Source organism: Pimephales promelas, chromosome 24, assembly GCF_988280905.1.
Source record: "Pimephales promelas chromosome 24, fPimPro1.hap1.1, whole genome shotgun sequence".
NCBI classification, from domain to species: Eukaryota; Metazoa; Chordata; class Actinopteri; order Cypriniformes; family Leuciscidae; genus Pimephales; species Pimephales promelas.
The window spans coordinates 22980932-22993236 of NC_142792.1; the positions used below are offsets into that span (position 1 = coordinate 22980932).

The following is a 12305-nucleotide window of genomic DNA, read 5'->3' on the forward strand; positions in this document are numbered from 1 at the left end:
CATCCTCTGGCTGGAAAGGTGTCATATGGCTTATCATATTTGTCGGGTTTCCGTCGTTGGTTTTATTCCACAAAGCGTACAACTAGTGCGGCTCTCGTCCAGCTCCTTTCCCCCTTCAACTTCAGAAGCCAAAATATTTCCACACGTCAGCTTTTAACCTAACAAGGAAAGTGTTTGGATCTCGCGTTCCATCGGGTCTCTGTTATGTGCACGCCACAGACGGTCCCGCCACTGCACTTCCGCGCTTCCGCGTTCCGTCAATATTACGTTATTATAAATACATATTGACATTTTTGACATTTGTGAATCGATTCAGGATCGTCCACGTCCGCATCGCGATGCATCGAGAATCGATTTTTTTCCCCACCCCTAGTAGCAAACCCATAATACAGTAAGGAAAAAAACCACATGAAGCTATGCAGCTCTATATTTTTTCTAACAGGGTAGTAAAAGTTTAGCTGGCTAATATGAGCTGTTACTGTGGACCGTCCTGAACTGGTTAAAGCGTAGCTTTGTTTACACTCGATGCATCTGCATGAGTCCAAATATGCGCGCGGCAAAAATGACATTATTGTAATAGTGCATTCACCTCCGCATCCAATAGACACCATTTAATACACACAATAGGCTTTTTGTCTGATTTTGAAAACTCTTCGCGATCGACTTGGATCTCTTACAAGACTGACGGGTTAGTGATTCCTGTAACATTACTGTTTTACGGTCAATGATATGAGTACTAATAAGCTGAATCATGAACGTAACAGCACATGTATCCCCATATAACAAACCCATTACACAGCGAGGGAGAACTAAGTAACATGAAACAATCCCAACTACATATTTTACATCACTCACAAGGGAAAAGTCACTACTCACGGAGTTTACGGCTAGCTTCTAGCTTTCAGTTGCTTCTCTTTCAAGGTAGTGATGAAACGCGTTCTGTAGCGCTGTTTGTTCGCATTTGGCTACAGTAGAAACATGACATCACAATATGGCGACCTTCATTGAAGGGGATTCCTGCTGTTATGGAGATATAAATGTCTCATTCTAAGGTAATAAAAACATTACGGTTTATTAAGCAAGTTCTTTATATACCACTGAAAACATAGTTATGGATGTCACAAATAAACATCGAAGGGAAAAAAAACTGATTTGGCCCACATTCATCTATGGCTTGAACATAGCCTCAATTTCACACAGATACGAATTTTCTGGTGCCATTTTAAATTGCTAAACCATTTGAAACTCTTTCCACACAAAGAACATGAATAGGGTCTCAAATCTGCATGACTTTTCCGGTGTATCTGTAATTGTACTGGCAAGAGACATTTTTTATTACACTTCTCACAATCCAATTTCCTTCCTCCAGATGGAATTTGCAAATGACGTTTCATGTCTCTTAGATTTGTGAAACTTTTCTCATGCTGAAGACATGTGAAAGGCCTCTTTCCATTGTGAAGTCTCGTGTGAGCTTTAAGCTTTCCTTTATTTGTAAAACTCTTTCCACAGTGATCGCATAGAAAAGGCTTTTCTTCAGAGTTAGTTATTGCATGATTCTTAAGGCAATTCATGTCCTTGAAACCACTTCCGCACTGATGATATTTAAAACCGTTCTCTCTTGAGTGAATCCTCATGTGCTTATTAAGGTTTTGTCTTCCTACAAAACTCTTCCCACACTGAACACATGTGAACGGCTTTTCACCAGTGTGTCTTCTCATATGGTCCTCAAGAGTCTCTTTACGTGCAAAACTCTTTCCACACCTACAACATTTGAACGGCTTTTCTCCAGTGTGAATTTGCATGTGGTACTTAAGGCCTAGTTCCCGTGTGAAGCTCTTCTGGCAGAGTTTGCAGGCGTAAGGCTTCTCTCCTGTGTGAATTCGCATGTGCTTTTGAAGGTTTCCTTTTTGAGTGAAACCCCTTCCACACTGTTGGCAGGTGAATGAGATCTCTCTAGTGTGGATTCTCATGTGAACTTTGAGGTTTCCCTTTTCACTGAAATTCTTTCCACATTGTTGGCATTTGAAAAGGTACACTCCAGTGTGAATTCTCAAGTGGTTTGTAAAATTTCCTTTTTGAGTGAAACTCTTTCCACATTGTTGGCAGGTGTAAGGCTTCTCTCCAGTGTGAATTCTCATGTGAACATTAAGATTTCCTTTTTCATTGAAACTCTTTTTACAATGTTTGCAGGTGAAAGGTTTCTCTCCAGTGTGAATTCTCATGTGGACTCTAAGATTTGCACGTTGATCAAAACTCTTTCCGCACTGTTGGCAGGACAAATTCTTTTTAATTCCTGTCTTTTTAGCTCTTTTCCGTGAGGGTTTAATCGGTGGAGATTTTTTTCCAGTCATGAAATCATGATCTTTCTCTTCCAATTCCTTGGAACTCTCCTCTTTCAGCGCCAGCAGGTCTAAGATGAAAAAACAAAAAAACAAATACAAGTTGACACCAATATAATGGCTCAAAACTAAATATTCAGCATCAAAACCAACAACATTTAGGCTATATACCCGAACTCATCCAGAGTTTTCATTGGTCAAAATGGTCTTGGGGTGAGGGAGGAAAAACACAGTCATCACACAAACAGTACAAAGTACCCTACCCATGTAATCTGTGTCTCATTGAGCCGCGTCTGCATTCGGGAAATCCATTCCACAGTTTGCAGCCAGCTAGTAGACTAGCCGGCGGGAATCAGTTTTGGAATCATATCAGCAGAAAACGTTAAAGAGCAGACATGGCTCATGATGCGTTATGTGATATGCTTCATTTGATATACGCAGACCGATTAGTATGCAAAATCAGAGATGGGGACTTGAGTTTGAGACTCAGACTCGAGTCGCACTTGAGTCACACAAACGCTGACTTCAGACTTGACCCAAAAGACTTCAGACTTGACTTGCGACTCAAAAGACTTGTCAGCAACCTGTTTTCATGCAATTATTGCTTTTTAAATCTAAATTCATTTTAATGTATTTCTATTTTCTTTTATTGGCGCATACGTTGGGGAAGCGTATGATAAGCTGCATGTCCCCCTTTGTCATACTGTGAATGAGACAGAGCGTATTTAGGCCACGCCCACAGCGGGGGAAAACAATCCAACCGTCTCCATTGACTTTGCGTCTGTAGATTTCTCATAAATTCAACAAAAGTTGGCATTGTAAATCATCTCGCTGCGCCGCGATCTGCACCGTCATCACAGACATCGCTAGAAAGCTCTCTCTCTCCCTCTCTCCAGGTCAATGTTGTCGGATCCAAATATGGTCATTTCCTTTTAATCAGCAACCAATCGCGAAAGTAAAAGGGGGGATTTAACTCTAAATGAGCAATCTCATTGGCCTGATGGAAATCTTTAGATCCCATTTTGCGTTTTCTCAAAATGACTTTTCTCTGAAATCTCCACTTCAGTAGCACCTATATACCAAACCTAATACACCAAACTGTCCAGTCTTGTACCTAGTTTTATGAAGACTATTACAGATGGATTTGTAAATATATTATTCCTAGCTTGATTTATATAACATTGTTTTTCTAAAAACATAGCGAAAATCTATTTAAGGCTATCTGATAACAGCATAACAAAAGTAGATATATCTATAAATATATATTTTTCCCCCATCTATTACTGTATGTGAAGTTGTAAACACAATGAAAAAAAATATTTTAAACCTGGCTTTATCTAATAGGCTATTCAGATTTCGTTTTTTTTTAAATATATGCAAATTCGCACATATTTAATTAGACAATGCCTAATAATTTAAGACTTGAGACTTGACTTGGACTCGTGGCAAAAGACTTGACTTGAGCTTGCCCCTCAAAGACTTGAGACTTGACTTGGACTCGAGCTCAAAGACTTGAGACTTGACTTGGACTTCCAAAAAATGACTTGTGAAAGGGTTAGTTCACCCAAAAATGGAAATTAAGTAATTAATTACTCACCCCCATGCTGTACCAACCCCGTAAGACCTTCGTTCATCTTCGGAACACAAATGAAGATATTTTTTTGTTAAAATTTGAGAGCTGTATAACTACCACATAGGGTCCTAAGGGAATGACACTTGACGGCCCAGAAAGTCAATGAAGAAAATGTTTAAATATTCCATGTGACTACAGTGGCTCAACTATAAGTTTATCAAGCGATGAAAATAATTTTTGTTTACGAGACTTCCATACGATTTCCACGACGCATGCGCGAGAACTGAACTGAAGTAGTTGAAGGAGATCCCAATTCTCGTGCATGCGTCGTGGAAATCTATTGAAGTCTCGTTTCAGGCCAACAAGGCCTTAGATAGTGAAAGAACTCTGTTTATTGCTTGTAATATTTCTTTGTTCATCTTTATTTACTTGCTTATGTGTCATAATTGCTAGCATGTTGTGAAACTATACTGTATTAGGGGTGTCGAAATTAATCGTTACTACGATGCTGACGAGGACACTTCGGTATCGGTTCAGTAATAGACCATAACCGATTATAATGTGCTGACGCTTTCTGACGTCATTTGTGGCGTACGTGCTTTGTCACGATAGCATATAATGGCAGAGTGAGGCGAGATGCGAGTATTTAAAAATGTTCCTACTACTTTAAAAGTCTGGGCACATCATAAGTCTACATCTTGGCACATTTCAGCTTTTATGACCAACCTGGTAAGCACGACCTGGAGAACATTGTGTGTAAGTCATGTCACGGCAGTCACGCACAAATAAAATATGCAGGGGTAATAACTTGAGACCACGTCAGCCGTTTTCACCTCGAGCTGTTAACGCCTGGCAGAGTCTTGTAGTTATTGACAAAATGTTATACATGTGAAGTAAAATTGAAAATTGAGGATGCAGTGCTTAGTGATCTCAAATTGAACTGAATCGATGACATAATCGAACCGTGAGACCAGTATAGGTGCACACCCTAGTACTATGAAAATTCTTACACAATATGATTAAAACTTTTAAATTATTTTAAAAAGTAGGCCTATTTATTATTAGACAAGTAATAAAATTGTCACTAAAAGTATGTACAAATAATAGTCATAATAAAGGACAAATAAATGTAAGATTTAAATTTGTAACCTTATAAATAATAATAAAATATGTAGATCAAGAATCGTTTAGGAATCAGATCATGACTCACTGAATCGAATCGGATTGTGACTAAAGACTCACCTAAAACAGTCAGAAAAGAAGAAATCCTGTATAGAAAACAAGATGTATCAATAATCATTTTATCATCGCACCCTTCTGAATCATAATCAAATTCTGAGGTGCCAGATTCCCACCCCACTGCCCAAGAGGTCCCAATACACGTCAAATAAAACTGCTTTAAATAGGACATTCTTTGAAAAATATAATACATTCATGTAGACATGGCCATTTTAAATGACTGAGTTCAATTTGGAGTATGAAACCAACCTATTTGTTCCTCAGTATCTTCTTGTTTCAAACTGAATACTTCTTCAATCTTAATTTCTTCACTCTCCTCTTTAATCAACGCCATCTTGTGTCACGTGGATCTCAGCTGCTTCACCGGGAGTTTTTTCTGTTTGTTTGGACACTCTGTCCCTGTTTAAGACAAAAGAATAATTAACAAAGAAAAATAGATCCAAACTAAATCTCTGGGTGCGTCTCAATCAGCTCTAGTTCAATGCACTGGTCGGTAAGGGAGTGTCAGAGTGAGTGTTAAAGTTAGGGTAGGCAATTTTCTCAAACACTTATTTGTGGTGTACATGTGGTGTACATTTTGTGGTGTACATTTTAAAATATGTCCATCATCTGTTGAAGTCTCAGAACCAAAAATGTCCAATCACTGAATTCGGTCTAAATTATTGTAATGTTATGTGCTTATTGTAATGTTATGAGACATTAAGCCGCGTTCACACAGCCAGTGACAAAGCGACATGATCCCATAAATTTCAAAGGGGGACTGCCGACTTAAGGCAACATGAGCGACAGTGACCATTGGTGAAAAAATGAGGGCGTGTCAAGCGACGCAAGACACGCAAAGAAAGTTCAGAAATTTAAATTTTATGGAAATAAGAAGCGAATTTCACAAGTGACAACCAATAGGAGGGAACATTTTCCAAACTTCCCACTACCAGTGGAGCTCACGTCACCGTCTTGAGTGCAGAGATCAGAGTTTCGGAGCGATTTCACTGTTTTATTAGCCTAGAAATCTAGATGCACCCAGCGGCAACAGCAACTCTCCGTTGGCTTTCGCGCTGGAAAAAACAAACTCTAGTCATGCCAATCACATCGTGTGTAGAGTTGGTGGGTGGGCTTAATATAATGACAGCAAAATAGTGACTGTTCATTGTGAATTCCCTGCCTACTTGAAAGTAAAGATGACCACTGCTGCTGACGAACAGTGGTCTTTCAAATCGGCTTTGGCCACAACTGGAGGACTTGGAGTTAAGCTTTTCTTTGAGAAGAAAAAGAACTGTCATTAAGTCATTCTTAAAAAAGGAAGATGTGTTTGGAGTTTAAACGACCGGAAACTCATGGACTCACTCAGCCATTTGTTGTACTGGTTGGTTGTAGCGCTATCCTTTTACGTACAGAGGGAATTTGAAAGACAACGGTTTATCCCACCCCTCGGATTGAGGCATGCCAATGGTGAGTTCCCAGACCCAACATCTTGATGTGGGTATTGCTTGCCAGGCTGCCATTTTATATGATTTGACTAACCACATACATGGATGCAATAAAATGATGCATGGAAAAGAAACCATCGACAGTGTAAGTGAGTTTGATAGTTAGTGTCTTGTAATTTTATAAATTTTAGCACTGCTGCAGCTAATTTTACTGTTTCCCCTGTATTTTATATTTTGTATGTTAATTATTAGAGACAAGAAAATGTATTAGGTGTCAAATTTGAATGCCTTTTTCATAATTTATTACAGTATGAGTGAGTTTAATTTGTTGATTTATCGATTGTTAATCTAGTCGTATAAATTATTTAATCCCATGAACACTGCTGTGGTATTAGCCTGCATGCCAGCCCGAACTCCGCCCACAACATTTTTTGGTCGGGAAGTTCGGTCTGGCCTCGATCCATTGAGGAGTAATTCACCTTTGGCTAAGCCACGCCCTAGAATGTAGATTGACCAATCACAGCCCAGCCAAGAACGAGCTCCCACAGAGGTCCGACACGTTTTCACAGCGCTTCATATTTTTGGTCTCGGCAGCCTATTACCCTTTATCCAAAATATGATTAAACGTTGTGCCTCGGGCATTTGCAACACAGATACGCGTTTGCCAGAGAGATTGGAGGGGGGTGTCCGTTTTTTCCCTTCCCAAAACCGAAGTAAAATCCTGACAGTGACAAGTGTCGTGTTTGGATTAAACTGTATGGACGTCCTCAGTGAGCTAAACCCCGCAAAGATCAACAAGCACATCTTTTTTTAGTTCTAACCTTACTGTGATTGTGAAGTTATACTAGTTATAACGGCTGATTAATTCGGGAAAGAAGCAAGTGATTGTTCATTGAATCGTTAAAATTATTCACTCAAAACGCGGATTTTGTTCATGAAATCATCGCTGTCTGTTGCATTATACTCTGCTATGGTTTCATTTTGAAATTCTAGACGGCAAAATAAAGGGAAAACAAACAATATTTATAATATTCTGTAACTCACAATGTTAACTCAAAATGTTTTAAGAACATAATATGACATAAATATCAGACAAAAACTAATTTGGGGACATACCTATAAAACCATCGACATAATAAATACATGTCTGCCTATAACTGCACACATTTTATGAAAGACAACTGCGATGTCTGCTCACAGTGACCCGTACATCGTTAAAACAATTAGAATATCATAATAGACAATAACACAACGCACATAACTTACGATTGAACTGACATTTACCAACTTTCTGAACTTTCTTCTCTCGCGTGCAGCACACAGGCGTTATTCTGCCGCGAATGTGATGCGAATTGTCACGTGAACAAGCAAATCCACAAAGATAGAATAGGCTAATAAAAATAATACATACGCAAATAAGATATTTTTAATTTGGAAAAAATTTAGATATGACTAAGTCGAAGTGTCAACTAAAATTTAAGACCTCTCATAAGTAAAAATTAGACTTTTTATGGCCTTTTATTTTAAAAATCTAATTTAATTAAGACTTTTTAAGGATCCGCAGAAACCCTGTAAACCTGCTTTTTCCGCCTCTGCTGTTCAGGGGACAACAACTGCCTCTGGGACTATCATAATAGAATTTAGCTATGAACAGTGCAAAATCATGGACATGAATGACAAATTATTCATTCAGTTCATTTGGTTTTGTAAATAGAATCTGAAAATGAAATCAATTTGATTGATGAATCCGAACACTGTGTTTACATGAACAATAAATGAAGTATGGTTGATGTGCGTGTTTATATGTCACAAGATTTCAATCAGAATTGTTTTTTTGACATGCTGTTCGTGCATAACTATTCTCCTCTATTGGTTCTTCATTTGTTTTAAACAGCAGACTAAATATTTATCCGTCTCTGGTCATGATTTGGAGACAATGAACCATTGTGGTTGCTTATTTTATCACGCAGTAAAACCCCTGCGCCCAGGACTAGTTGTCCATGTATGATAATCTTAAACAAGGAATGACATACGTATACAGGCGTATGTCCTCCACTTTAAATGGATAGCTCACTTCAAAATGAAAAATCTGTCATACTCAGCATCAAGTTGTTTCAAACCTGAAATGGAGATATTTTGAAGAAAAGCCAAACAAACTTTTTTTTATCTACTATGGAAGGCAATGGGTCCAGTTAACTGTTTGATTCTGACATTCTTCAAAATATCTTCCTTTGTGTTCAGCAGAAGATAGAAATTCATACAGGTTTAAAACATCTTGAGGGTGAGTATATGATGACAGAATTTTCATTTTGAAGTGAACTTTCCCTTTAAACCATGAAATATGAGATGAAATATTTTTTTCTTCTTCTTTGTAAACTGTGGTTGATGGGTTTAGATAATGGGTGCAAACTCAGTAACTAAAAGGCCATAGCTTCAATTTATAATAGTACTATCTATAATTAATATAAATAATAGCAAGTGTCTCTGTTTAATTCGTATGGATTTTCAATAGTCAATAGTAAAATCACTGTTTTGCTTTTCGGTATGTCAAAGTGGACGAGCGGTTAAAACGTTATGGCCCGGATGTGAGAAATAAAAAGTTAAAATGTTTGAAAAGAGAAAAAGTAATTTCCAGGATGAAAACATGAATGCACATAAAATGTAAATTAAATTATAACGCATTTGGGGACGTCTCCAAAGTTATTAACCAAGAAAAATAGACGCATCTTTTCTATTACTCGTGTGGATGCACTTTACTCACAATAATAAGACTAATACAGCATTACAATGTCACGTTGAATGATAATCCATTCATTCTACAGCGCTTGCAAAAACTAAAACATTGAATCACCGGGTTTTAGCCATATAAACGCTTAAAATGCTTAAAAACTCAAACCTTTCTTCAGTCGAATCCCCTCACACACGAAAATGCAGCGCAGCGTTATGACGTTTTCTTCTTCTGTGCATTTACTGGGGAGTTGCAAACCTAGTAAAAAAGGAGCATGGCGCCACCTAAAGTGCTGGAGGATGACAAAGAGGAAGATTTTCAAATCATCGTTTCTTGACCTGTGAATTTTACAAAGAATTTAAATAAGATATCTTAGAATTTTGGACAATTAAGTATTGTTGCCAACTATGTTCCAGGGATTGATTACACTGATTCCTAAGCCGGTTGAAGATTTATAGAGAATTGGAGGCCTATAACTTATATCGTAAATCGATTAAAGTTAGTAATTTTTTTAATGAAATCATAGATGATTGTCAATCTGGCTTCATATGTGGATGATAATTGCAATAGTTCTGTTAAATTATCTTTTGGGACCACTCCTAGAGTCAATCTATATTATGTTATTTCCATTGGTGATGCAAGTATTGTATTTTTATATTAAAATCAATCTGTTTCAAGGTATTCAGTTGGACAATAATGTAATTAAATATTCCCATTTTTTTCAATTTTAGTAATGTTTCTTAAAAACATAAAACAATTACACAACATTGCACCATCAGAAAACATATAAAACATTTCATTAATGTTTAATAAAAGACAAGACAAATATGCTTAGTTCTTTGAGTTTTATTTTAATTATTCTTTGTAAAGAAAAGCCAGTGATCAAGTCATCTTTTGCCTGCAAATAATATTGTACTCTGTGTGAAATAATATATTAGCACTTATTCTGAAGTTCCTATGAAGCAACTCTATCTCTAGTGCCAGTTTTTTTCTTTAAGTTGTCAAGTATTTTCAAAATACTCTGTTTTCTAGGGGTAGGGGTGAACCTGTCAACACATGGCTTATGCATCAAAAATTACAAGACTGTAATTTTTCAAAATCAAAAAAGAGTACAACACTGCCCACCTCTGCATCACTGCTTTCTGCAGACTCTTCTGTAGATGTCGACTCCTGCAACTCATATTGCATTCAGAAATAATAGGTATTCAAGTGTAAATTAAGTAAAGCTATTTATGCACTTACAGATACCTGAGAGGGTTTCTTCACTGTCCTGTGCATTGGGGAAAAATGGGCATTACAAAGTGTTGTACTTTCTTCACTTTTGATGTAACATTAGAAAAAGTCAGCTTACTGCAGTGTCCAGTCATATCAGCTGTTAAACCTTGAGTAGTAATGAATTGCTTTGACTTGTGAAAGTCTACATATGTGACTGCGAAACTACATAGTTAATGTAAAAAATATGTTGCCATGAGTTATTGATCACATTTCCCCCCAGTGTACTTCATTGTATCACTTCAATACACTAACACTTTTAAGTGTTCCCAAGCAAGTGGCTGAAGCATGTGCAGTAGGGCTGTGAATCTTTGGGTAGACAGAGAATCGATTCGATTCACGATTCATAGGTTTTTGATTCGATTCAAGAACGCTTTGTGCATAGCTTTTCGACAGAGGGAACCCATGCGCCGCTAGCTTCCGAGTTGTCCAAGAAGTGACGTCATCACTTCGGCACTCTATTGATTGTAGATTTATCAACTTAGAACTGGTACCAATTCAGTGCATTTTCTTTTTTTCATTTCACAAGTTGTAGTGAAATTGCTGTCTCAAATCCTCCTTACGAACTTTGACGATAACTATATAATGCTACTGTGCCCATTCAACCTGATCAGTTAATACAGAAGCCTACACTATAGAGTACACACACACATTAATACAACCACAGTTGACCACAGTGCTGTAGGGACAGAGCAAAACAATCATAAAATCACATTCAAATTCTATATCATTACAACTGCCACAGATAAAACAAAACCCCATTTGAACTCCCTGTAGGAAAACTGTGCGTTTTGTCGCATCCTTCATCATCCCGTAATTCTAGAATTAGATCTCTCTTTTAAAAGGAGCTTGTAACAACTCCATATGTGGCGTCATATTGGATGAACTTTATTGACAATATTGACTTTGCCAGTATGGACTTTGAGTTTGAAAGACATTTCACTAAAATTTTTACACAAATTTAACCCTGCTAATGTAGCACTCCTGAAAGGGAGCAGGTTTGTCAGTAAACAGTCAGACGAGATGCTTCATTACCAGAGTTTTTACTTAGAATCAATCTTGGGAATAAATGAATAATAATTTATTACACAACAATGCATGAGCTCTATTATTTCTATAATGTTATACACAAGTGCATGAGCTCGTATGTACTTCTCCGGGTTAGTTCACCTAAAAATGAAAATTAAGTCATTAATTACTCACCCCCATGCTGTACCAACCCCGTAAGACCTTCGTTCATCTTCGGAACACAAATAAAGATATTTTTGATTTAATCTGAGAGCTGGATCAGTCCTAGATAGACTGCCTAAGGGACTGGCTCTTGACGGCCCATAAAGTCATTAAAGAAAAGGTTTAAATATTCCATGTGCCTACAGCGGCTCAATTATAAGTTTATCAAGCGACGAGACTACTTTTTGTGCGAAAAAAACATAAATAACGACTTTATTTGACTATTCTATTACTTCCTTATGGGCGCATGCGCGAGAACTGAGACAAGTACGTTTTCCTTTGACTGCATTTTGTTACCGGCTGCTCCGCTTAGGAGTTTTACCGCCACCTACCGTATAAGATGATGATCCATATATAAGGCGCTCCAGATTATAAGGAACACTGTTGTTTTTTGAGAAGATTAAAGGCTTTTAAGTGCACCTTATAGTGCGGAAAATACGCTAATTGAAAAGCGTATGTACAGCGCGCATCTTCCTCTGCTTGTAAACAGAAAGTTT

At 37.5% G+C, this 12305-nt stretch overlaps 1 protein-coding gene across 2 annotated transcripts; it reads right to left on the reverse strand.

The window, feature by feature from the left end:
- Positions 1-1053: 1053 nt before the first annotated feature.
- Positions 1054-9574, reverse strand: LOC120495158 (uncharacterized). 2 transcript variants are annotated; one of them, XM_039694582.2, is made up of 3 exons: positions 9475-9574; positions 5401-5550; positions 1054-2410 (listed from the first exon to the last, which is right to left on the reverse strand). In XM_039694582.2, exons 2-3 carry the CDS (start codon positions 5483-5485, stop codon positions 1164-1166), a joined length of 1332 nt encoding a protein of 443 aa, XP_039550516.2. In that variant the 5' UTR covers positions 5486-5550; positions 9475-9574; the 3' UTR covers positions 1054-1163. The 2 variants fall into 2 exon arrangements, with proteins under 2 accessions (XP_039550516.2, XP_088983252.1); XM_089127126.1 differs by lacking the exon at positions 9475-9574 and adding an exon at positions 5155-5180 and having other exon boundaries at positions 5401-5518.
- Between the last annotated feature and the right edge of the window lie 2731 nt (positions 9575-12305).

Coding starts and splice junctions, on each gene's coding strand:
- LOC120495158 (XM_039694582.2), bottom strand. CDS start 5,485: ATGGCGTTGATTAAAGAGGAGAGTGAAGAAATTAAGATTGAAGAAGTA. Junction 2,411..5,400: donor AGATACTGAGGAACAAATAG/GTTGGTTTCATA, acceptor TTTTCATCTTAG/ACCTGCTGGCGCTGAAAGAG.